Source organism: Podarcis liolepis, assembly GCF_965112155.1.
Source record: "Podarcis liolepis genome assembly, chromosome: 11".
NCBI lineage: Eukaryota > Metazoa > Chordata > Lepidosauria > Squamata > Lacertidae > Podarcis > Podarcis liolepis.
In genome coordinates, this window is record NC_139565.1 from 36,895,913 (window position 1) to 36,923,472 (window position 27,560).

The 27,560-nt window shown below is 40.2% G+C and overlaps 1 protein-coding gene across 5 annotated transcripts in view; it reads left to right on the forward strand.

The window, feature by feature from the left end:
* Positions 1-27,560, forward strand: part of IQGAP2 (IQ motif containing GTPase activating protein 2) — a 116,638-nt gene that overhangs the window by 49,954 nt on the left and 39,124 nt on the right. The window contains exons 3-11 of one of the 5 annotated variants that reach the window (XM_083465159.1): positions 12,547-12,703; positions 13,738-13,815; positions 14,621-14,697; positions 20,654-20,721; positions 21,065-21,178; positions 23,364-23,542; positions 24,900-24,987; positions 25,471-25,634; positions 26,049-26,136. In XM_083465159.1, coding sequence (XP_083321285.1) covers positions 12,547-12,703; positions 13,738-13,815; positions 14,621-14,697; positions 20,654-20,721; positions 21,065-21,178; positions 23,364-23,542; positions 24,900-24,987; positions 25,471-25,634; positions 26,049-26,136 — 1,013 coding nt within the window. Of the gene's footprint in view, positions 1-12,546; positions 12,704-13,737; positions 13,816-14,620; positions 14,698-16,785; positions 17,122-20,653; positions 20,722-21,064; positions 21,179-23,363; positions 23,543-24,899; positions 24,988-25,470; positions 25,635-26,048; positions 26,137-27,560 lie in introns of those variants that run through there. The other 4 variants (XM_083465160.1, XM_083465161.1, XM_083465162.1 and 1 more) reach the window with 4 other exon arrangements.

A 27,560-nucleotide genomic window follows, 5' to 3' on the forward strand; every position in this document is an offset into this window, starting at 1 on the left:
CTAATTTTCGGACCTGGGAACCACCCATCCATAGGACCTCTGTCTTACTGGGATTCAACTTCAGCTTGTTGCTCCCACATCATTGTCTCCTTACACTCATCCAGCTCTTACACATTATCTCTTGGTTCAGCATAGGGAGAATGGGAGGGAGTAGGAAACCTGTGGTCCTCCAAATGTTGTTGGACTCCAGCTACCTTCATTTCCAGCCAGTATGGCCAGTGGCTAAGGATGATGGGAGTTGTAGTCCAGTAACATCTGGAGGACCACAGCTTCCCCATCTCTGCTTTTACAGGATGGGTGGTAAATCAAGCAGCATCTGGCTGAAACAGCCTCTGTACCTGTTCTCTCTTCCCCCATCCCAAATATTCTGAACCATTAGGCTTTTAGCTTGCTGTGGACAGGGATGGTCTTTCTGTGACTGAACCATTAGCACCTTTATAACTTGTGGTCTTCTGTACAGAGAGCATAAAACTTGAGCTAAAATGGCACACTTTCTCTTGGAACAATAAAAATCTTTGAATCACACATTCCTCAGCATGATTTTCTCCTTGGTTTTGGGAAATGACGGCCATTGCTGGTTGCCAGAACGCTATGTAGCTTGCACCACTGTGATATTTAAAAGCTCACAGCAAAATTGAGGATATTTATTTATGTATTTTAAAATGTCCTGCTTTTCTATATCTTCTTTTAGGGGTGGGGAGGGAGGGGGAAACATCTAAGGCAGCTAATATCACAATTCTTTTTTTAGGGGGGAGAGTCTAATATTAAAACAGCTAAACAAAACATTAAAAAAAAAACCTTTTAAAAAAATGAATACAACTCACAAGCCTGCTGGAACTAATACTTTTTCAGTTATCCTTAATGCATTTAGATGTAAAGGATGGGACCAGAAAATCTCCAGGACAGAGATGTTCCAAAGCCTGGGCACTATGACAGTATGTCTTCCATGTTCCCACCAGCCAGTGGTGGCTGGTGCCAGTTGGCATGGTTAGGGCAGAAGAGAGGGAAACTCAACAGTTGGTGGATCCAGAGTGAATGACAGGAAGAATGGTTGTAAGAATGCAGGCAGGTAAAGGGCTGGCAGAGGGCAGACTGAGATTGGTGGGGCAGTCTCCCATTCGCTCCAGAAGACCAGCCTCCACTGCCACCAGCCATACCTCTATGGTGATGAGGCATGAAGCCAATATTTTTCTGACAATTTAAGTGAATGGGTAGATTCACATGGGAAGATACTGCCCAGAAAGTATCATACTCCCTCAGTGGCGTAGCGTGGGTTGTCAGCACCCGGGGCAAGGCAAGTAATTTGCGCCCCCTAACCCGTGGATTTTAGCAGGGGGCAGAGAGCTGCGAGTGCGAGCGCGCGCCCCCCAGATGTTGCGCCCGGTGCGGCCGCCCCCCCCTGCACCCCCACGCTACGCCACTGTACTCCCTCACAACCCCCATATCTGGGGAATATAGTGTTATGAGTTTGTGGGGGGACAGGGATCCCCCAGATCCCTGGGTGCCAGGTTTCCCCCTCTGGATTCTTGGTTGCTGCGATTTAATCAGAGCTGACAGGCTGAGATTGTTTTTCTGCCAAACAGAGGGACAGGGGGAGATGATGGCCCTGCTATTAAGCCATCTACAAGGCAAAATACCCCACAGTAGGTTGCCAGGGCAACGTGGGCATGGTGTCACACAGGAATTTTTCACCTATTAAAGGGGTTGAGGGGAGGAGTTGCTTGGCAAGGGTTTTTCTGGGAAGGAGTAGCAAGCAATTGGGGTGGTGCACAACCTTTGTAACCACAGGAAGCTGCCTTATACAGAGTCAGACCATTGGTTTATCTAGCTCAGCATTGTCCTGCACTGACAGGCAGTGGCAGTCTGGATTTTGGGGCTTGTGTCTTTCTCAGCTCTACTTGGGAGATGCTGTGAATTGAATTTGGGACCTTCTGCATACAGAGTTTGTGCTAAACCATTTAGGACTTTAAAGGTAATAATCAGCACTTTCAACTGAAGACAGTGAAGCTGGTGATGTTTTTTAAATGTTGCTATAAAAAAAGGTTGAAACTTACGACTTACGTTGCTCTAACTGAAATTTCCAAACATTTTTCAAAGGCAGCCCCAGGAAATCAATCTCTAATAGGCCAACCATGATGTAACCAAGGCATGTGTGACCTCAGCCAGGTCCATCTTCTCCAGGAACTAACTGTTGTTGCTGGCTTGCCACCTTAAACTGTGTGAAAGCACTGCTGCGCCACAGTTGCATTTGGGGGGGACAGACCTAGAAATGGATAATTTCAGCTCTATTGTTCCCTTGAGAGAGCATACCTGTGTAAAGTTGTCATTTGTGCAAATAAGCCGTGGTTTCTCTCCTTTTCGATAGTGCTGAAAGAAATAGGCTGAAGCTTGTTGAAGATATGTGAATGGAGAATAAAAGCTTAGCAGACCGAAATGCCATTAAACACCAACATCTGCCTTGCTCGAGATAGACAAGTTCATGCATATCAAACTACAGCAAAAACTTAGAAACATGGATGAAAACAAAACAAAAGCACTTCTGACTATGAAATGGGAGCCTCAGACACGCATTTACTGGGTCACAGAGGAACTAAAGTGAAAGCTGGCTCTGACTATCCCATTGGAGAGTGTGCATTTTTTCCTTGAGAAATAGACATTGGAGAATAGGTGTGGTCTGCATTTGTCTCTTACATCTTGGATTAATTGTAGCTTGGATAAACTGGCAATTCGCATTCCCCATCAAATTTAGGGCAAACATCCAGTTAAGTTTAGACTAAACTAAAATAAGTAAATGGCTTTAGAATTAAAATACCAAGGAGCTACAGGCTTGTTTTGCTGTTGTGTCATGAGTTTGGATTCCTTTGATTACCATGAATGGGTCTATCATTAGTTTTTCCTAAAGTTTTGCCTGATTAGGGGTCAGGGTTGGGTTATAATTTTGTGATATCCTGGGGTGTGACTCCAGCTTTCAGAAGGCAATAATCTTTAACTTACTTGGGAAGCCGAAAGGAAGTCTTTTTGCTCAGTGACAGAACACATGTTTTGCTCATAAAAGGTTGCAGACTGTTCTTTATTTATTTTGTAAGATTTATATACCTCTTGGTTGTAGAGCCAAACCTCAAAGCAGACTATTCTTTTGTCCCAACAGATGTCAAAATTGCAGAGTGAGAGGTTATTGATTTGTTTCTGATTTCTGATTATGTATTTTGTGTTCTCGTTTTGTATTTTATGTTGTGAACCACACTGTGATCTTCAGATAAGGGGCGGTGTACAAATTTAATAAATAAAATAAGATTAAAAAATATGTCTGTTAAGTTGTGGGTAGACATAGCAGACGACACAGCGATTTCTCCAAAGCAGCTCTTTATTTGTAAGCTGGACCAGAACTGAACTGAAGGGCTCAGTCAGCCTGCTTATATAGAGCTCCAGTACCTTGTTACTGTAACAACTTTCTAAAACTATCCAATCACTGAATGTCACTTTCGATCCTTCATTTGCATACAAACTATCCAATCACTGAACGTCACTTTTGATCCTTCATTTGCATAACTATCTACAGTATCCCCCTGCTGGCCCAGGGTGAGAACTTCAGTACATAAAAATGTCAGTTCCTCCAGCTCCAATAAATAGGAGTCAAAGTTGGGTACCTTGTAGCCTGGCTGATCATGAGATGGAACATGGCAGCAGTATACCACAGTCAGAGGCAGTACAGTATAGCAGTTGCTGGAGGGGAGTGGGGAGCGCTGTTATACCTGGGTCCTGCTTATAGATTTCCCACAGGCATCTGGGTGGGCCTCTATGAGAACAGGGTCCTGGACTAGATAGGCTTGATCCAGAAGGCCCTTCTTATGTTTAAGGGGAAGAATCCTGTCTGGAACCCTGGGCAGCTGCAGCCAGTCAGTATAAACAACATGAGCAGGATATACTGGCCAGTTTCACAGAACTATGGCTTGCTGAGACTAAGCAGACATTCTAGGCCCTGGAGAGGATCTTGCACAGGCTTTGCACCTCTGTGATTATTTCACCTTAGCACCTATGCCAAGGATTGGATTATCATGTTGTCTGGACTGAGGTTCACGGTTAAGGTCTTCTTAACTATGATCTGGAGCCAAATGATCTGGAGACTATGATTCAGGAGGAGAGACCTGCTAAAAGGACTGAGGAGGGGCAAAGCAACTGTGAGCTTCTCTTGGGAAGCCAGAAAGTTTGTACAGCTCTTAGTTGGCTTACCGTGGCATGCAAACCTGGCCACTTGTCTAAAGCAGCTCCTGATGTTCCAACTTTCAATTTGGACTTACTAAGGCAGAAAGTAAACAGTTGAAACAGGAGTTAGCTGAAACTTGGAGCAAACAAGCAACAGCTGCCACTGTGACTGTCAGGGATTTTGATTCGCAATCAGAGGTTGTGCTAACTGCTGTAAGAATGTCTTTTGTTTCCACCGGACTATGCTTCTGTATTTGTAAATAGGTCACATAGTGCAAACATGAGTCTTCAGTGTGCACTACCATCCAAAGAAAACTCAGTCCTGCAGCACTACCTTTTTAGAACAGCCTTTGCCAACATACTTGGATAGGGCTGATGGACTGGATGGGGCTGATGGAAATTGTAGCCCAAAACATCTGGACACGAGCTTGGGGAAGGCTGCCCTGGAAATGAGGAGCATATAACAATAGGCTTTCAAAAAATAAATGCTACTTTGTCCAATGTGACATGTGCTTGTACGTGGTCCTGGTTCGTACCTAATACTAAGCCAAACACACTGCTTCCCAGAGAGAAGACTACAACTGTAGCACTGCTCTCCCAGTTCTTCTGTTTCTACGTTATGCAGACCAAGTCATGGCTTGGCTTAGTATTCCAGGAGAGGAGTAAGGTAACCACGATCTTCACTCTGGAAACTAGGCTATGGTCGAGCTTAGTATTATGTGCAAACCAGGCCATTGTCTGAGAGCCCCTGAAATAAGTAGATGGGTATCACTTTCTATGTGTGAAATAATTGGTCATCATAGTTCTCTCCTTGACTCTTAAAGGAGAGTCTGCATTTCAGAACGTGCCCTCTCTGCGGAATATGGCCTTCTGGCTCACTGCAAGAAGTGAGGTTACAGGGAACCAGGCAGAGGGCCTTCTCAGTGGTGGCGCCCACCCTGTGGAACACCCTCTCATCAGATGTCAAGGAAATAAACAACTGTCTGACTTTTAGAAGACATCTGTTTAGGGAAGTTTTTAATGTTTGATGTTTTATTGGATTTTTAATACTTTGTCGGAAGCCACCCAGAGTGGCTGGGGAAACCCAGCCAGATGGGCAGGGTATAATAATAATAATAATAATAATAATAATAATAATAATAATAAACTTCATTCTTTCAAAAAACTTGATATTTCAGAAAGGGTTCAAAATTAGCAGGCTGCCAGACGCATTTTGTGCCTAAAGATTCTCTATTTGCAAGCACCTTAAAAAGTCTGGGTACCATTTTTTTGCACCTGGATGACACTCAAGGATTACTGAAATGTATGTGCTTTGAAGCCTCAAAGTATATGTTAAGGATACACAATATGTTAAGGAGTTTAACAATAAAGAGTAGAGTGCTTTGAAAACTGAAGTATGGTACCAATGTTTTTTATTGTAAACACCAAATTAAACATGCATTAACAATTTCAGCTAAAAATGTGATATTAACAATATATCACTTATGTGAATTGTGTATTAGTTCATGCTTATCAAAATAATAAATAGAAAGTGTTAGCGACCCCTCCCCCCCCCCAAATGGTGACTAGGCATTCTGTTTTGGTGTCCACAACCCAGGTCCCAGAAGCCACCCGGCTCCTAGTTTTTCTATCCTAGTTTCTAACACTGATTTCAGTGAAGTTCGTTATCGTGTTACATGGAAAGGAGAAAAGATTTGTGAAGTTGTGTATTAAATGTTGTTTGTAATCTGCAGTGTGGTGAAAATTTGATTGCTCTTTAAAATTATTTTAACTTGTGAGGCTTTATTGCTGTGGGACTAGGGAGAGCATGCCAGTGGCCATATTTGGGTGTCCCTCTTCACGAAGAGGATGTGGGTGGCGCTGTGGGTTAAACCACAGAGCCTAGGACTTGCCAATCAGAAGGCTGGCGGTTCGAATCCCCGTGATGGGGTGAGCTCCCGTTGCTCGGTCCATGCTCCTGCCAACCTAGCAGTTCAAAAGCACAGCAAAGTGCAAGTAGATAAATAGGTACCGCTCCGGCGGGAAGGTAAACGGTGTTTCTGTGCGCTGCTCTGGTTCGCCAGAAGCGGCTTAGTCATGCTGGCCACATGACCCGGAAGCTTTACGCCGGCTCCCTCAGCCAATAAAGCAAGATGAGCACCACAACCCCAGAGTTGGTCACGACTGGACCTAATGGTCAGGGGTCCCTTTACCTTTACCTTCAAGAAAGGCCTGCGGCCACAAAAATCTCCGTAGCTTTTGCCTTACTGATGTCAAAGGGGAGCTCTAGTTCCAGCAGAGGTAAAGAGCAGCATGCTCTCAGGGATAGATCAGGGGAAGCAGCCTGGAAAGGATGGAAAAAAAATAGGAAGATGTTTGGAAAATGCCTGGCAGAACATTAGAAGAGGCATCTCATCATCTTTCTGTTCTCCTATGTCCAACATGGTATAAGACAGCTTTGCGAAAAGATTAAAAATAATAATAATTGGGAGAAGAGCCCCCTCCTAGAGTATTATAGGTCAAAATAAGGGTGTATAATGTTGATTTTTTTTTAAGTGATTCTTCAGACTAGTAGTTTTGGACTTGGGGATTGGAGCAATAGTAAAGTGATCATGGTTAACTCGCTAACCACAGCCTACAAGTGCAAATGTTAATATTTCTTCATTGCTTCTCTATTTAAACTTGATTTAAAGTAAATGTAAAATACTTTGGTGATTCTTTAGTTCTTAGTATTTAATCCGAGAATAAAGTACTTTCTTACTTCTCAGTGAGAACCTAAAAAGCATGATCTAAACAGAGCTGTTACAGAATAAGGAAGCAACCCATTTTGATTGTCTGTTACATCCTGCTCATGAAAGTCTTTTAGTAAGAGATGGTGGATTTGGCTGCATGACAAAGAAGAAATAGGCAATTGTGCTGCTTCAAAAGTGTACTGTCATTTTTAACCTTTTGGAGTAAGGTAAATATTTGAACAACGCAAGTGATTTGCTAAAACTCTGAATAACATTTCTGGCTTGAAGTAATTGTGTTGATAGCTCACAGAACACGTTTTTAGCAGGCAGAGGGGTTAAATATGCTAGGTGAAGGCTCATTTGATTAGGTTTGGCAAATATCCTGTGTCTGCAGAGTATTGGATATGCACATGAATATCTGGTTTTGGCTTCTCCATAGGCTATTTAGAACAGTTGTAAAGGGGGATTCAGGTGCAGGGCTCCCCTTTCAATAGCACACTTTAGGGTACAGGTGGGGCACTTTCTGCATGAATTATTTTCTGAATGAAAATTCCCTAGTGAACTAATGTGGAGAGCACCAACAGTCCCGTCTGTGGGAACAGTTATCAGTTATGCTACATTCCACTCTTCTTATGGAATACTTGTTGCTCCACTTTGCAAAACCCCACCCCCATTCTTTGTAGCTGGGGTACCTTCAGCAGGTTCTAAGCCTTCCCTCTCTAAAGCTATAACTGTCTGCTTATATAGTTTCAGTAAACTTTCTAACTGTCTAGGAGAATAATGGTGGCAGCAATTTCTCCAACATGCCTCCATATGCTTCCTTACAGAGTTCAGCATCCTGTTTTGGAAGAGCTGGTCTGAACTTTACCTTGGAGTTTGGCAGCAGTCCAGTTCCTCTCTTGGTGAAAGTTCTCTTAATGTATCTAGATGTTTAGTTGCTAGTTGTTAATAAATAATTGCAAATATTGTATATAAAGGCACTGGTGGGGGTTTTTAATACACATATTCTAGGGGTGATGATTTAATCATTTTTATTTTGTTTTCTAAAACTAAACACATTCTGTGGATATTTTTGCTTGTATATATTTTCCCCCACAATGAATGTTCATAAACAAAGCATCTGCTAAAACAGACAATTGGACTTGCTTGAAATGGTGAAATTGTGTCCCAGGCAGAACTCTATTTGCAAAGTACAATTGAAGAAAGCAGTATTTAAGTTAAAAATATCCATACCCTGCCTTTCTTTCATACTTAGAGACCTGGCCCCCACCACAACAGCTAATATTTAGTTAATTAAGAACATGTCAATAAATTAAAGAACAAATGCAGAACAGCAGATGAAACAGCAGGAGGCAGAGCCTAGCAAGGAAAGAGTATTCCAGGCAGAAATGTCAATGTTTTCCAGTTTGCATTTGAATACCAGGTAAGAGGGGATTTAACAACCTCTGTGGCACCACCACAGATAAGAACCTATCTCTTATATGCCCACCTGCTACTACTTATGGTGCTGGAACATAGAACATGCCCTCCATTGAGGACCTGAGTGACCAGGTTCAATCATGTGAGAGGTGACAATTTTTTAGAGAATCTGGCTCCAATTTTAGTTAGTTTCGTTACTAAACTAAAGCCTAAGGCTGCAATCCTAACCCCACTTATCTGAGAGTTGGCTCCATTGAATTAAATAGTACGTACTTGTGAGCAGACATGGTTCTGATTGCACTGTAAATTGGATAGTGTGAACTATATGACAGGGGATCATAATATTCACATTATGAGAACTATGTGGTTGCGCTTCAATGGTATTCAGGGCTAGGTTTCCCCATTTTTGCTCGAAGTAGCGAACACACAGATACTATTTGGCGTGCCTGACTAATTGCAGCCTTGGAGAAGGGGGTGGGGTTTTCTTGGCAGTTGTGCAGTGAGCCCCTGCTCCTGGGGACCAATATTGGAAGAAAGAGTGTAAAGGTGATCTCTGATTATTAAGACTGAGCTGAAAGGGAGTATGTTGGTTATCATGAATACAATTTGCATATGTGGAATAGCATTAAAGTGTGTGCCAATTCAAAATACATTGCCCTCACTCTGATTAGGCTTCATTTGCCCTAAGTATAGCCCAGGCATAGGCAAACTCGGTCCGCCAGATGTTTTGGGACTACAACTCCCATCATCCCTGACCACTGGTCCTGTTAGCTAGGGATGATGGGAGTTGTAGTCCCAAAACATCTGGAGGACCGAGTTTGCCCTTGCCTGGTATAGCCGAATCGAGCTAAATTGCTGCCTGGAAAATCCTATAGCTGGCTTGAAATCACTCTACAAAACAATGGCAGCAGACGGGGTTTTTTTTTGGGGGGGGTGGTATAATGTTTCCCCTGCAACCACTTCTTCGTAACAGAAAATTGAAATGGGCAAACATTTTCTAATTTTTATCTCACTATTTCCCCCCTCCTGTCTGCTCCCTGCAGTACCGTAAATTAGGCTGTAATTGACAGTTTATACTGCAATTTATGCCAATTGTAATTGCTCTTGGGGATTAATTTTGGCTTCCTGGTTCCAGAGCGCCACCTTCTACTTTGAGGCTTTAGACAGCTCTAGAGATAATTGGTTCATCTTGGATTCTCATGTGGCTAACTGCTAAATCTCTTCCAAAGCCGATTTCTTGTTTTGGGGTTTAGTTAGATATCGGTGGTTTCAGATTTCCTGCTTCATGACTGTTGCATTTCCTTTGGCACTCAGACTACGTAACTTTCTTGTTTTGCATTGGTGTGGTCACTGGAGAATTTGAATGAGCCAGAGAATTTGGGGCTGACGTTTTTAAAAGGACTTCTCTTACTTCCCCTTTAGGATCTGAAGCACAGAGTATTGTGGGTGAAGTGACCCTGAGTAGCTTGCAAGCTTCAGTTAAATGCTTAATCACATTAGCTTTCCTTCTGAAAAGGTGTGTACAGCCTTGATGGATGCAGAGTTTAGTTTGGGACAAGGGTGTGAAATGTGGTCTTATACCTCCCATTTCGTGATCTAGATAATTATAACAGAGAGTCATGCAGTACTTTAAAGACTAACAAATTTATTATGGCATAAGGCCCCGTGTAGTACAGTATTCCATGAAAGGTCACGCCATAATCAATTTATTAATCTTTAGGATACCACAGGATTTTTAGTCGGTTGCAGCAAAACCAACAAATGTGGCTGAGACTCTGGAAAAATAAATTTATGTTCTAACATGTTGAAAAAAATGTCTCAAGAATATGAAAATCTCATATATCAGTTATCATGGCTACAATTATGTCTCATGTTCTCTAAAGTAAAGGTGTCTGTGCAAACATTTTGCTGGGAATAATGGCTTACTTGCTTGTTTTCAAGTAGGAACTGGGGCTCCCAACTTCATCTAAATGAATTTATTTATTATACATATTTAAGGTAGATTGTGGTCTCTGTGTACATGAAGATAATGCTTATTAGGAATTTGAGGACTCCAAAGTTGATCAAGCAGCCACTTGGAAACAGGTCATGTGAAGTACAGGAAAACAACACTTGTCATCTGAACCTACTTTTGTAATGGGATTAGCTGCAAAGCTATTACAGACAAATAGAGATAAGGGATCTGTTTAGCATTCTGCAGATATTATGCATATGCTCATGTTGCAGATGCAGTAGTTGTAGAAATGTTGGGGTTTGTGGCTTGACTTAGAGGCAAAATATAGAACCAGGCATCTGTCGAGTGTATTTCTATCACTTGGTAATAAATGTGCAGTGCATCCATTTTAAACAAATGAGCCATAGTGCCAGCTGAAAAAATTCTGACAATGCTGACTATTAGAGCAATCTATTCACATGATAGTAGATGCTTTCTGAATACAACTGATGCACACCTTCACTTTAATAACTGCATTTAGCTCTTGTCGAGAGTGCTGCAACCAATTGAACTTAATAAAAACTAGTGAAGAAATTTGCACAACCCCTTAACAAGGTTGTGTGAGACGCTCCAATCTTTAACATGGGATGGGTTCAAGCATTGGGGACAGACTTTCAGGGAACCACAATTTTACAGTGGTTTGCTAGACTTGTCATTTTTGAATTTTGCATCTGTTTATCATTACTTCTTTACTATTACTGAAGAGGGCTAAGTAGCTTGATGCCAGCTAAGATGTTAGTCTAGAATGTGGTGGTGGAGTGACAGGCACTAGTTTCCCCTACTAAAATTGAAAAAGTAGTGTTCAGTTTCTGCTTGTCCTTGTTTGCCTGTGTGCACATAAAGAATTGCATCCCATTTTATTTGGCCTAGATGTGTGTTTGGCTTTTGATAGGGACTAAAAGCATTTAATATACTTGAGCCATGCAATAGATGTGAAACAGAAGTGCTGGACAGTTTTGCATCACCTGCAGTCCACCCTACAGCAGTGTGAACCTTATAGGTAAAACTGATGTTTCTAAAGCAACCATTTGTTCTGATAGAGGAACCCATCTCTTTTTTTGCAGGCAAGCAGTGAAAACAATTCTATCTTCCAAAATGGTCTGACTCCCCCCCCCCCCAGTCCTTCCTAATACTCTGGCACAAGGCTAAAAGTTGAATTAAGAGATGCTGAAATGTCAGAATAATTAAAAGATACAGTGTTTAGAGTGTTTATTGGAAGGGTGGTCAAGCAGCATCCTCCATTATAAGTTCTGCCAAATTATGGGTATGATGTCATAAATGAAGAACTGTTTTGCTGATATTTATAGTAGATAGAATTCTAAGAGCTGGTGACAGTCATGTTTGAATGGCTATGATTAAGTTTGCAGCACACAAAGTCCTGCTCCATCTGCCTTCTTTACAGCTGTGTATAAAAAAAGTAAAACTGTTCCGCAGAAAGAAAATTTCATTTTCACAGGTGTCGGGACATATTTAATCCCTCCCTGTTCCTCTTCTGCAAGATAAATTGTCATGTCTATTGTGTGTGTATTTTTCCATATTAATGAAATGTTATGACTTAAACACTCTGGAATATATCCATTCATTAAGCATAAACATTGTGGGCTGAACTGGCAAAGAGTAACCATTGCAATAGCTTTTGTGCTAGCATAATAGACTTTTATATTTGTAGGTGTTGATACATCTCATCCAGCGCTGTTTCTGGCGGAAATTGTCTAAGATGATTAATTGTTTTGTAGCTTCCTGAGGAGTTTTCTAGAGAGTATGTGCCTCCATGAAACAATTTTCATGTACTATGCAGTATCCAGGAGTAAGTTTAAATGTTTCCCTGCTCCACCATATCGTGCTTTGCATAGAACTTTATTGGAGGAGTTCAGAAGAACTTGAAAGTTTGCCAAATGTTGCAACCTTTTGGATGGTTCCTTATTGACCAGCTGTGGAATTTGGAGTTTTTTCTTATAGACCTACATGACTACGCTAGTGGGAGTTTTTTTAATAGAATAAGTATACTTGGTATTCATGAGATGCTGATATGATAAACATTTATTTCCCCCTTGTAAGGAACGAACTGTAACTAAAAAGATGCTGCTTACAAAGGATTAAAATAAAATAAATACGATACTTGTGGTTTAGTGTTGTGCTGAGTTGCATCATGAATATAACATATTTACCATATTAAAGCTACTGGTTAAAACTGGAATGTTTTATATTGCACATTTGCAGGTGGATGGAAGTCTGTCTTAATGAAGAGCTGCCACCAACTACTGAACTGGAAGAAGGATTAAGGAATGGTGTTTACCTTGCCAAATTGGCAAAGTTTTTTGCACCTAAGCTAGTTTCTGACAAGAAGATCTATGATGTGGAACAAGCACGTTATAAGGTAAAGGGCATACTTACGATATGCTTCCTTCTTGTAGTAGTTCAGCAGCTGCTTTATCTGTCACTGTTTCCTCAGAATTATAGTACAGTGGTACCTCTGGTTAAGAACTTAATTCGTTCCGGAGGTCCGTTCTTAACCTGAAATTGTTCTTAACCTAAAGCACCACTGTAGCTAATGGGCCCTCCCGCTGCTGTTGCCGTGCCGCCATGGCATGATTTCTGTTCTCGTCCTGAAGCAAAGTTCTTAACCCGAGGTACTACTTCCGGGTTAGCGGAGTCTGTAACCTGAAGCATTTGTAACCCGAAGCATTTGTAACCCGAGGTACCACTGTATAAGAGCATGACCCCTCAGAACAGCATCAGATCTGAGGGAGCCCTAAGGAAGGTGCCCTCCACCAACACACTGGTTCCTCCCCCCACCCCTGATGTAGAGGGGGTGAGCTTACCACATGGAGGGGGTGAGCAGCTGCCATCTTCATTTTCCCAGAATGCCTGTGGGCCCTGATTTTCCCCAGGCTTTCTGCAGAAATAGTGGCAGAAGTACCAGGCAAGGCTGCAGCAACTTTTCTTCACTACACTGACCTGAGCACCACCACTGACCCTAAATTGATCTAGGCAAATCTATGTCTTGAAACAACAACCCAGCATTCTGAACTATTAAATATATTTGTAGAATGTTAGGCTTTTACCTTGTGTTCAAATATTGAAAAAGAGAAAAATAGGGGCATGCCAGCCAGAAATAAGCTTTCCATTCTCTTTCAACAAATAATATAGAGTCAGAAATTCTGTTTGATTAACGCTACAACCCTCAAACAATTTTGAACAATGCTCTTGACTTTATGTTCAGCAGCATTACTCTAGAGTAAGTAGATTAAATATTTGTAGCTCACGCTGTCCTATAACAACTGTCTATAGATTGTCTTTTCACTGATTTTGACAGTGTTTCAAATTTCATGTGCAGGGAAGACTTGGACTAGATGTCATGTAATAGAAATAACAGATTAATCCTTTCTCTTCTCTTTCTCTTTTCATTAGAAATCAGGTCTTCATTTCCGACACACAGATAATACTGTGCAATGGTTAAGGGCAATGGAGTCCATCGGCCTGCCTAAAGTAAGCATTTGAACCTTGACTGTATGTTATGTCCAAATTTTAAAGTGTTTGCTAAAGTAAAGACATATTCCAGGAGCATATCAATTAAAGCAGAGTGAAACTAAAGCTGGCACTTTGGGAATTATTAACTTATTAAAAAACTGGGGTGGGGGGGACATCTAAGTGAAGGAGGTGGAATTCATGTGCTCCCCCTCCTTTGCCAAGGCAGCTGGTATCATGCAGAGCATGAACAGGCTTGCTTACATTCCAGCTGGATTCAGTAGGTGCTGTTGGGTCAAACAGCTCATATGAGTTTAGGAGACCTGGCATTAGGGATGGGAACAATGGATAAAGCCAGAGTCTCTAAAGAGGGAATTAACAGCACTTCCCAGTTCAAGTGTCTGCCCATCTCTGTTCTGCTGTCCTCGTTTACCCTGTGCGTTCTTAGAGACCGGGGGAAGGGGAACTTGTCACAGCAGGAGAGGGAGATTCCCTGGATTCTTCAGCAGCTTCTTGGACCTCCCTGCTCTGCTTCAGCCTCAGAGTCTGAACAGCTCCCTGTCATAGGTTCCTCCTGCTCACTAAACCCTGTTGTCCCTTCAGTATTCAGCACCTCCTCCCAATCTTCCCCCTCTGACCTCTCCTCAGTGTCCTACCACCAATCCCCAGACTCGGAGCCTTCAACCTCTGGGATTTCCTATGGGGGTTCCCCAGCTAGTGCTTCCCTCATCATTCATCTGTGTCAGGGACTGGCTGGGTGTAAAATATGTTGTCATTGAAATAACTCTTAATGTTTTGGGGTGGGTGGGTCTTTTTTTCTCTTTAGATCTTCTATCCAGAAACCACAGATGTCTATGATAGGAAGAACATACCTCGAATGATATATTGCATCCATGCACTAAGGTAAGCCAGATTTATGCTAACAATTTGTCTTAAGTTCTACATTTTTAAAATGCTTGCTATCTTTTTAGAAGTTTGCAGTGAAACCTTACTGGGTTTACAATGTTGAGAGTTTTACAGGTTTTGAAGGCAACATAGATATGGAAAAGTGATGGCATATTCCATAAGAGAAGTAAAACTTGTAAGAATCTCTGAAATGTATGTACACAACCTTCTGTGAATACACTTTCTTTAAAGAATGTGTGAAAAACAATTTTGAATTAGAAAAATAGAAATAGCATTTGAAAAGATAAAAGGATCACCACTCTGAGCTATGTCTAACCTTTTTCTATTAAAAAAAAAAACAAATAAGAGAGACTCTTTACCTTGGACACTGTTTGTGGTCTTTTCTACTTATTCTTCATTGTCCTGTTTTAATGTTTACTGTCATTTCAATATGGCTCTAAAGTCCACATACAACTTGTTACCTTAGACATTCAGGATGCAGAAGCAGAAAAATGCCTCATTCCTGTTTCTATAGAAGAGAGCTTTGCAAGTACCATGTGCAGTAGTTCTATTTAGGTTGGGGGACATGTTCACTGCAGCATTAATGTTTGAGTAACAAGCTCAGGGTGACAAACTTATTGAACTGTTCTACATCACATTGTGTTTTCTGAATGTGGAAATAGATTGGTAGGTCTGTTCTGCTAATGCATGCATCATTCCTTTTCTTACCTGCGCACAACAGCATCCTGTGCAGATTTCCTTGTATGCATGGCAGAGCAATGGATCCTGTAAGGCATCCGTGGGGAAACTCCTGTGCACAGACCTAACTAGCCGCCCCCATTTGGCCTGCAAGGCTGTCTTGGCCAAGTCACTCCCACCTATCTCATAGGATGTCAAGTGTAGGAAAGGTAAAGACACAGCAGAGCTAAAAAGCTTTATGCCTCTGCAAGCTCATCTGATTATCTGTGCTTCCAAAGCACTGTGTCTTTGCCCATGTGGTTTGATTTCAAAGGCAAATTAGTCACCTGACGTCATTGTCATGTCGGGTGACAGGTGAGGAGCCCCACCTACCTACCTGCCTATGGGGGGACGGAGGAGTTAAGATTCTGGCCTGCTAACCGGATCCACTTCTCCATCCCTGATCTGAGAGGCTGTATTGTCTTTAGGCATAATACCTAATCTGTGCAGTTAACATTCCGCAGAATACAGTTGTTCAGTCAGGGTGTCTCAACAGAAAATCACTTTGCTGCTTTTATAAGGCTATTAATGGCTATGAGCCATGACGACTATGGTCTGTCTCCATGGTCAGAGGCAGTAATGCTTCTGAATACCAGTTGCTGGAAGCTGCAAGAGGGACGAGTGTACTCTTGTCCTGCTTTCAGCTTTCCCACAGGCCACTGGGAAGGCACTATGAGAACAGAATGCTTGACTAGATGGGCCCTTGGCCTGGTCCTTCAGTGCTCTTATGTTCATGTGTTAGGAAGTATCTCTGTGTGATAATTATTTACAGGCCACAAATATTGGAAAGCAAGTGGTGTCCAGCCTTTAGAAACTCAAAAACCTAATTGTAACTTTTTCTAATTTTCTCCAGTAATGCCTCTAGCATCCCATTCTCAAGCAGAATGTTAATCTTCATATTTTCACTCTTGGCTCGCTATTATGGAAGCCTCCCCATTTTTTTTACAATTTCAGAATTATAAAGGTGGCTTGGGGGTACATTATTTTAATGGCCTGATTTAAAAGAGAAAAGTAAATAGTGAACCTGTTTTCTTGAAAAGCACTGGAAATTCAATTTTGGATGAACTCTAAATGTTTTCTAGTTTTTGTTCATTGTCTTGCTTACTCATGTAAGCCATGGTGCTCCACACAATAAACAAATAAGAAGTATTTTTAAATGTTTCTTAAATGAAGGACCTTTTTACAATGCCAAACGAGTATTATATATATATACAAGCTGTGAGGGTGATACTATTTTAAAGTGATGTTGTTAGTGTGTTTAGATTCGAGTTTGAAACTGTTTCCTGAAGTGGTCACACATGGGACTCTTAATGTTAAGTAGCTTATGAAGGAATGGTTTGCTGAGTTCCATTCCAATGATGTCACAATTGTTCAGATGTTCTGCTGAATACTGAACAGAGCAAAGCTTTCAGATGTTTATATCTGCTGGAGTACTGAAGATGGCTTAATCAATGGTTTGACTGCTATAATAAACATCTGCACAGAGTCTTTCACATTCAGCAGTGCATACCCATATATTATATATATATTAACTCTGTTGTGCAGTATTATGGCCTTTGGGGTTTTTACCTTGCCTAATTAGCTGTGCCTTATTTAGGATGCAATCTGAGCCATCAAGTGCAGCAGAAAATGTGATTTAGCTTTATGATACTACCCTAATACTTGAAAGAAAGAAGTTTAAATATCAAAGGCACCCAGTCCCAGGTACATGTGCTTAGGTTCAGTTTGTTTAACGTGCAGTTTATGCAGTTGTGTAGGTAGCTGAATGTCAGTTGAATGAATGGACTTTCTCCTCAGGAAGATGGTTGCATTTTGAAATCATGTGAAAACTCTGCAGTGTTGTCTGTTGTTGCTTGTTGCACATGTGAGGGGTCATTTGCTGTTACACTTACAAGGAGATAAATACGCAAGGCCCCAGTTTCTTCCAGATCTGGTTTCCTTGCCAACAGCAGAAATACTGGGCAATATCTTAATGCTATTCAAGCAGACTTCCACTTGTACAACAGGACTTCTCACTGCAGTTGTCTGCATTCCCCTCCCCCAACCTCTGGAGCAGATGGGGAGGGTATATGGTGAACTGCAGGCCCATTCCACTTGTGAGAAGTCCATCCCACTCACAGACACACAGCACTGGATATTCCCCATTGTATTATTGCTAATAATAATAATAAACTTTTGTTTATATCCCGCCCTCCCCGGCTGAAGTTGGGCTCAGGGCGGCTAACATCAGATATGTAAACATTAGTACAAAATCAAACAATAATTAGATTACCTCCTAAAAACAGGTCAAAATCAAATTAAAGTCTAATTAGATGGCTTTCCGCAGGGTTAGAACAGTAGCTCATCGCTTCATATGTGAATTCCTGTAGCATTATGCTACTGTGAATAAGAGAGTGACTTGCATTCAGATTTGAACGTCTGATGCTACTATTTAATTATAATGTCATATAATGTGGAACTTAACAGGAAGCTCCTATCTTGACTGCCACAATGTTCTGGTCTCAGAGTCTGATTTGGGGCTTTAAAATTTCAGCTGTGTTTTGTGCGACACCAAGATTTGTCCCTCCACCTCTCACCTTCAGTTGTTTGGCATTGTTGCAGTGGCCCCTGTGGCTACCTCTTAGCTCAGTAGTCCAGGCAAACTGGTTGCACTTCTCTAAATCTGCCTCTTGCTGGTCAATGAAAATCTTTAGAAGAAGATGTTGTATTTAACTTTTCTGGCTTCAGTTGATAGCTTGTCTGTCTGTGGATTTTAAGTACTTCTTTGTCGTCGTCATATATAATGTAGAACACCTTTCATAATCAGAATTGAGTTGTTTGCCGAAAGCATACCGTATTTACTAGAGTCTAATATGCACCTTTTTTGCCAAATTATGCTGCAAAAAAATAGGTGTGCATTACATTTGATGACACATTAGACTCAAATAAATATGATATTTTAGTCTTCCTTTCACATGTATACCCTGTGCACTGTACACTGAAATATATTTTCCCTTAAAATCCAAATGCCTTCTAATAGTTCTTTGTTCCATGTTCTTGACTTGTAATTAGATTTAATTTAATTCTTATTTCTATGGCTTCACAGTTAATATTTGTTTTTTAAGCAGTTTGATTTTGCCCATATCAATTTTGGGTGTGTTCTTAAAATTCTCAGCTTAGGTACAGGTGTTTAAAATATGCTTGTTAGCACAACATCAAATACAGCAATCCATGTTAATAACTCCTCATATTAAACACTGAGGAAAGGAGCGTGTTAAATTCAGTTTCTTGGTGTAGTCATTATAACCTCAAAGCATTTGTAGTAATATTAAGATGAACATGTTCCTTGTAAACTTAAAAACAAAATTCTATTGCCATCTAGTGGTAAACAGTATTCTCACAAATGATCTCTGGGCAGTGGGGAATATGCCACTCCAGGGAAATTGTAGTTGTCATGTCAAGGTATCATTGGTGTATTAGTGACCAGTTGTGCCAATGAAACATTGCATTAGTGCCAACTTGAAAACAGTTTGCAGGCTTCTTCTTAATCCTACGAAGTTTAAATGGAGTTTTTACAGAAATCTTGGAACAACATCTAATAAAGGGAAATAGTTATTGAAGGTCTAATGCTGCTTTTAAAAAAATCTAAACCAAGTAGGGTAAGGTGCGGATTTGTTGTCAGAAGAAGGCAGTAAAACTTAGGAAACTTGCCTATACAGTGGTACCTCTGGTTAAGAACTTAATTCGTTCTGGAGGTCTGTTCTTAACCTGAAACTGTTCTTAACCTGAGGTACCACTTTAGCTAATGGGGCCTCCTGCTGCTGCCGCGCCACCACCGTGCGATTTTTGTTCTCATCCTGAAGCAAAGTTCTTAACCCGAGGTACTTTTCTGGGATAGCGGAGTCTGTAACCTGAAACATCTGTAACCTGAAGCCTCTGTAACCCAAGGTACCACTGTACCACTAGCTTGTAATTCTGCTGGTCTGATATCAGTTCTGGGAACTCTCACCCTTGGAATAAACTTTTTTATTATAACATATTTTCAAGCCATTTGTTAAAATGTCAACTTTTACAAACTTCTAGCATTTTCCCCTGTTGCCTTTCTGACATCTAGCACCTAAAGTCTAAATCAAGTTCAGTGTGTGAGACTGTATTAGCTCACAGTCTTTTAATTCTTGCCTTTTCTTTGCTGAATCATGCTAGCCCAAGTTTTGAAATGTTAAGCTTCCCCAAGTGGGATCTCACCATTCTTTTTAGATCTAAAAAGTGCCCAGACCACTGATTATTCTGTCTAAATAGGTTTGAGCTGCTTTGACTATGACTTCTAATAACAACTTTGATTAGTCCCTTGTGTAATCTTAATAAATTCCCCAAATCCTTAACAGTTGTTAATTTCACATGGCAGGAAGACATGAATAAAGATGTGAATTTGTTCAGCTGTTGTCCAGATGGTTTCACTATACACATTTTGGAATGGTATTAATACAGACATTTCAAACAACGCTGAAACAAAAATAGGGGTTCTAGGATTGTCTTTGTGTATTTTTTTTACTTCCTTTCAGATACTTAAGAACATTTGAGTATTTAATGATAGGTAAGTTGATTTTAAAGGTGGAAATATGTAAGGACCCTTTCTTGTTAAAAAACAAAACATATATTTAAGTTCTTGGGGAAAACCAAAATGTGTTTCTTTGATTACTAACCTGGTGTTTTATTCAGTATTTGCTTGAGGATGGGAATCCCAAAGTTGGCAAAAGTGTTAATTAAAATACTGTTTTCAGAGGAAAACAGGTTACATTTACTACAAAGGAGAATAGTCATGCCTGTCGTAACAGAAGCAACAGAGAGTCCTATGGCATGAACTTTTGTAGGCTGAATGTACTTCATCAGATCCTAATAGTAATAATAATGCTCATAATAAAATTGAACCGCTTTGAGTTCTTACAACCAATCAGTATATAAATTTTATGAAATAAATTAGGGTTGCCATATTTCAAGAAGTAAAAATCCAGAGCTTTGTTGTTGAGTTTTTTGGGGGGGATATCAACCTCAAAGTTGTAATACTCAAACACACACTTTCTGGTTCTGTTGTCAAAAACCTGGACATTTTGCCATTTTTTTTCAAAATTCTGTCCCGGATGCTAATTTAGCCATTTGAATCCCAGACATGTCCAGGAAATTCCAGACATGTGTCAACCCTAAATAAATAAAAAAAAGTCTTGTGATATAACACATAATTTCCCTTTTTCTTTTGCAGCCTTTACCTGTTTAAACTAGGAGTTGCTCCACAGATCCAAGATTTGCTGGGGAAAGTAGACTTTACAGGTACTTTAATCTTTGAAAATATTTTATTGTATTCAAACCCCATGCTCTACTCCCCCAGCATTCTCCATGTTTTTATGCTGAAGTGGGTGTAGAGTAGCTATGTGAAAAATGTGCTTCTACTTTGTTAAAAGATGCTGGTTAACAAAATCCTTGTATTTATTTTCTCCCAGCCTGTGATTTTTCTCAGGCAGGAGGAAAAGGCTAAGCAGAATTGGAAGCATAATGATGTTAAAAGCCACAGCCCACCCTACCCCAAGCATTATTATTGTGTAAGTTTTATCATCTAAGAAAGCCTAATTAAGTTTGTTGATGCCTTCTCCCATTTTTCTCCCTTCGTAATTAGAGGAAGAAATCAATAACATGCGGAAGGAATTGGAGAAATATGGTATACAGATGCCGTCATTTAGTAAAATTGGAGGCATCCTGGCCAGTGAGCTTTCAGTGGATGAAGCTGCGTGTAAGTGAGCCCTAATCAAAGTGTTATGTAAGAACATGCTGACATATAATCTCAGATATGGTAACATGTTTTAAAGTTGCTTTAACTTCAGATATCATTTGGAAACTAATTAGTAAAGAAATCTTTTTTAAAACAAATTCTATGGTGTAAGGTATTTTAAAATCAATTCCTCTTGCCTTGTACTTTAAAGAAAAAAATACAGTATCGAGTACACAGACATCTTTCATGTAGTGAAGGCGTTGCCTAGTTTGTCCCTGTTGTTAGCAGGGGATGGAAAGGTTTTTAACCTTGACCTCCGCTGTCCTGATCCAAATCAAGGTGGGGTGGTGAATGGTTCTCTGATTTGGATCAAGGCTCTCTGATTTGGATCAAGAGAATTGCTGGAGGCAAAGGGTTAACACACACACAGAGAGAGAGAGAGAGAGAGAGAGAGAGAGAGAGAGAGAGAGAGAGGTTAGGAGCATAATCCAATTCACTGGGCCCCACACTGTCAGTTTGTGATTAAAAACAAACTATCCATGTAAGAGTTTAGATACATAGCAAATACATACAGCCCCTTCTGCAAGTCCAAGGGCCAGCTAAAAACCCTTCTAGGAATCAATATTCGTAAACACGAGGCATTTATGGACAGCTCGTCTGAATTGGTGATTGGCCTACTACAGCTTCAAATGGCCAATTTGACTTCATAATGCTGAAAATAACTTTTATGTCCTCTAAAATAAGTTAGCACTACGTTTTTATTTTACAAGTTTGTTGTCCTTATATTTTATTTTTAAAATTATGTTAGTCTCTAAGTGTGGGGTGGGGAACCAGTAGCCCACTAGATGTTGGACCTACCTTCCATCAGCCCAAACCAGCATGGCCCAGTGACCAAAGGTCATGGCAGTTGTAGGTCAACTTCATCTGAAGGGCTACAAGTTTCCATCCCTGCACTAGACAGACATGTATGAATCTGTTTTGGTGTTGGATTGGTGTGTATTTCCGCTAACATAATCTTTAGATCTTCAGCTGCAGCCAGGTGGCTAACTGTGGCTACAGATGTTGCTGGGATGCAACTCTCATCATCCCTGACCAGTTGCCTATGCTGCCTAAACCTTATGGAAGCTGAAAAACAACATCTGGAGAACTGTGCCTTTGCTTTGACTATTTAGTAGATTCTTGTACACTGAGACAGCAGTCCTATATATAATTAGATATGCTCCTGAGTAGATAAGTGTAGGATTGTATTTTGGCCAGAATCCAAAGTAGACTTAAGCTATGTGTACATGTTATCATTCAGTGCGGTTTTGAAGCTGTGTGCAGATGACGTTAGCCATAACCCATATCTGTCCTGGAGTATCTTGAGAAATACTGCTGTTTTATTGGTTTTCCCTCAAACCAGCTTCCAGCTGTTTTGAAAACTTCACATTTAAAGTGAGGTGTGTACATTGTGACAGCCTTTGTGTGTGCATTTGCAGATGACAGCTTCATGAATAGGAGTTGGGGAGGTGGTTTCAGGTATGGGGAAACCAAACAGGTAATGTGCAGGGGTGAAAAGATCCCCCTGCGCTCTTTCTAGTGTGAGCAGCAACATGCAAATGCAAGTTCACAACTTCACTGTGTTTTAAGCCACTAATGTGTACCTAGCCTTAGCTGAAGGTATGCTAAATTGAAATTAAGGATGTTGCCAATAATAGAGCACTGGTTTTTACAGTGCTTTACTTTCTGCTCAGTGGCTCTCTTGTAGACAGCTGTACCATGTATATTTGCAGTTGTACGTAGGTGTGTAAAAAAAAGTGATAATGACAATGCTTTAAAAAAAAACATTTAATGATGATTCATTCTAATTGCCTGGGGTCACCAGTGTGACTCCCTTGGATGCTACAGTGCTCTATGGCTCCATGCCCCAATAATGTTTGTTTGTTTGTTTGTAAGTGAGGTTATTTGGCAGAAGCTATCTGGTTTGCTAGCTCTTTGGGGTGCTGCTGTACCTATAGGTGTTTTGCCTGCAAGGGGTCTTCTTAGTATCACCAGTTTTCCTCTGATGAAATGGATATTTTGTGATGCCATGTCAATTTCTTAGATTTCCAGATGTGCCCTTGGCTTAAAAGCATTGGGGATTCCTGAAGATTAGGCAAACTCAGATTTAATTTTAACTCTGGCAATCATTTCCTATTTTTAAGTGCTGGACTCTTATTCTTTTCAGTGCATGCTGCAGTAATTGCAATTAATGAAGCTATTGAGAAAGGAGTAGCAGATCAAACTATCAAAACACTGAAAAATCCCAATGCTATGTTAGTTAACGTGGACGATAATCTTGCCCATGCGTATCAGAAGGAACTATCAGAAGCTAAAAAGAGAAAAGAAGAGAATGCAAGACTGAAGGTACTCTAATGGAATATTCTAATACTCTTTTAAAACTGGATATGAATTCAATTTCAGTTAGTTTTATTTACATAAAATAGCATGGTGCATGATTAAGCGCCAATACTCCATAAATCAAACCAAATAGCACACAATGGCAGATACCTTGAAGTTACTCATGGCCATGTAATACAGCGGTACCTGGGTTAAGTACTTAATTCGTTCCGGAGGTCCATTCTTAACCTGAAACTGTTCTTAACCTGAAACACCACTTTAGCTAATGGAGCCTCCTGCTGCTGCCGCACCACTGGAGCACGATTTCTGTTCTCATCCTGAAGCAAAGTACTTAACCTGAGGTAGTATTTCTGGGTTAGCAGAGTCTGTAACCTGAAGCGTATGTAACCTGAAGCGTATGTAACCCAAGATACCACCGTAATGAGTTGTGTATGTTCCATCTGCTCATGACAATCTAGGAAATACAATATTTATTTGGACCCTCCGTGATTGACAGAACATCATTTCAGAATATGTGTCAAAATGTTCTGGTTCTAAAAACCAATATATAAGCCACTTAGAATGCAGAGTTTTATTATACTTGTTTCAATGGAATGTGAGTTACTACGGAACAGTTAAAGGACCCTTATGCATTTATATGACAGTACTAAAACTCCAGGCTTGTAAAACCTTGCAGTGACAAATTGGCTTGTTACTAGCAAAGCATTTGTTCATGCAGTGCTCCTCTTCAATTCATGTCATCTTGTGACAATAATGCCATTGAAATTCCTAACAAATGAAGGTTAATAAACATTGAGAATGCAAGAGGGGGAATGGTTGAGTGACCTTTTGAGGTCATATCCAGGTCATTAGGAAGTAATTAGACATGGATGACTTTGGAATAGAATTCCTAGTTCTGGCAAGGGAGCTGGACTGTGACTCATGTTTCTCCTTCTCCTTCAGTTTATTTAAGCATCTAGAGCCTGGAATTTAAAAAAGAAACAGTTGTACCAGGTTTGGGGTGATGTATTCTTCCTCCTTAGGTCTTTGTTCAACCCACATACAATTCCTACTTGCATTCTGAGTGACTACTGTTTATAAACAATTGGTGGGTAAGCATACTAAAGCTTGTAAATTGTTAGAAAGTAAAGGCATACTCATTTTTCTCATGTTGGTGATATTGCTATATTTTAAAGAGGGATTTCTAATTTAGCTGCCTTTGCACAGTTTCATTTTGTATCAGTAATGGCCCTTACAAGTCCCCCAACCCACACTGAAATTTACTTTCCATAGTGAAATTTCTGTGTGTTTACACAAACACCACCCACTGTGAAATCAGGAGTGGACATTGTCCTTTGTTCAGTAACGGTATTGTTGCTTTCAGAATGGCTCAATTTTGGAGGAGGAAAGAGATGTGTATGAAGAGTTGCTAACACAAGCTGAGATACAGGGAAACATCAATAAGGTCAACAGTGAGTAATCTTCCCAGAGTCCCAAAACTTTAAGAGTTGTGTATTTGGCTTTTATTCCAGTGGGAAATATCAGAATATTTAATTTTATTTCACAGTTCCTTTCATTTTTAAACCTTACATATATTAGTGCATCTGCAGTAATATGCAATTCTCTGGAACACGGCTTGCTATTGTATTACAAACTTGAGTGAGGATACTCTTCCTTGGCCTTTGCATTCTTAATAACAGCAGACTTGATAATTGATGCATAACTACTTTTATCTGCTTTCCTCTCTATTCTGCTAGCTGCAAAATACTGTAAATTTTGACCCCCTCTTACAAGCTGCATTTTAGCCCCTGGTCCTTAGAATTAAGAAAGTTTTAGTTCTGAAGCATCCGGCACACTTTGATGTGTGTTTCATTGGGAAATGATGTGAGAGAGGGCTTTGAGAATGAAACTCGTTCAAAATATTCTGCTGTCTGTAAGCATTGTTTTCCTTTCAGTTCACGTGGCTTTAACCCAAGTGAACAAGGCTATTGACAGGCAAGATGAAGGGGCACTGATGGCAGGCTTGACGAACTCTGCACTGAGCCTGCTTGAAGTTCTGCCGCAAAATTCCTCATGGTATCTAGCACAGTTAATTGACTCTAAAGAGCAGAGGATGCAGGTAACTGAATGTAACACCTAAGTGTGACACCTGAGTTTGCCTTAACCTCTTTAATTTTAAAATACAATTTCAACATTACCTGTGGCTCTCTTATGAATAGCAGAGAGAAGCTTTCAAATACACACACACTCACACAAACACACAATGGCAACGCACCATGTGCTTTTTCAGCTATAACAGGGGGGGAAGTCAATCTTAATTTGAAAAAACAACAAGTCTTTGGAAGCCCACAGAGCTGACTTTTCTAATAAATACTTGTGAACTGTTGCTTAATGAAAGCACTTGGAGGAGGTAAAACTTCCCATTCCATAGAAAACTAACACACCAGTTCAAAATGAGTCATTGTACAGATTACTCATTTTTCTTTTGATTTAGAAATATATAATGAAAATCTTTTTTCCCCTAATACGTTAGATAGCGGGGGTTCCAATTATGTTCGACAAAAGTGAGATACAGAACGAAGTTAGTGTTGCCAATGAGGAAGCAGACTTTCATAAATTTAGTGAGTAAATTGTTATTAATTTTCTCTTGTATCTTCATCACATGGTTAACCTTAAGGCTGGACAACTGCAGCAATTACTAGAATCATGGTTTCTTCAAGGTTTATTTTGTCACTTGTTTGGAGGTGTCAGCATTACTGAGTCATTAATATTCTCTTCTAAGATGGCATTCTTACTCTTTTCACAGTTATTCAGTCAATGTATTAAGTACACTGTCTGGTCTTTCGAATGGAGGTTGCTTATGCCCGGCTCACATATTTTGTATGCACGAACAAGAATTTTTAAACCTCACACACTCACAATTGGTTCTTAAGTTAAGGGGGTTCTAAATTTGCAGGTGCATTTCTATCTGTTGCTTTTCTTGTATTCCTGAAGTTTTAGAATTCTCCTTCATCTTTGGGAGTATTAAGCTTGAAATTCACTTTCATCTCATGCTTTCTGTGGCTTAAGTCTTCTTTTTGCTCTGTATCATTTCATTTTAATTCAACAGACTAATCGTCCTTTGCTTGCTATGCATTCACAGAAAATGGGACAGTGCATTTTTTATTTCAGTTGGGATATGTATAGGGATCTCTGTTTGGGGTTTCTTCCAACTTGGGCAATTTTTTTAAGTGTATTGCTTCACTATGTGGAGTACTTCCATTCTTCATAAAGTGTTCATTCAAAAGGTAATTATTCTATTAATTGAATATAGGGGGTAATTCAATATAATCTAGCTGGGCACATGATGTCTTCTAATGCCTTGTTGTCCATTTTGATAAGGGAGTGAACTCATAAAGTCTTGACCTCTATCATCTTCCAATGTTAACTATGGGACCTGGTCTAAGCCTTGTAAAATCAAAAATATGTTGTGTAAGTGAGCAGAGTCTTTATACCATTTTAGGTTAGTTATCACTATACCCCCTTCTTTCTTGAGGTAGCCAATGCCTCTTGTTTGCATGAATACAGTTTAGTAGATTATTAACATGAAAGAGATGGGTATGCTTTGAATAAGTAAAACTCTGAATAAGTAAAGAAGGCACAGTAATATTACCATACTTGTTTTAGAAACTCTGCCCAACTTTAAGAATGTTAGTTTTGACTATTTCTTGAGCTTAGTTGTTAAATCTTTTATCAAGGTAGTAAAGTTCAATTATTCTAGTTTAGATAGATTCTTGGGTATATTCACTTCCAGGTATTTACAACAGGCATTACAGAGTTCCAGACCAGTCATTATGTGCCATTGTAGCTGCAGGTTTGGCAAGGCATACATAGACAACAGCTCGGATTTGGCGAAGTTAACACCGAACCCAGATATCTTGCCGATAGATAATTCTTGCCCCAAATAATTCAAAACCTTTTACACAACCCTTGAAAAATGCCGGGGAAAATAAAAATGCTGGAGCCTGGTGCTGAAAACATGTCCTGTTGGCATCAATTGTACCTT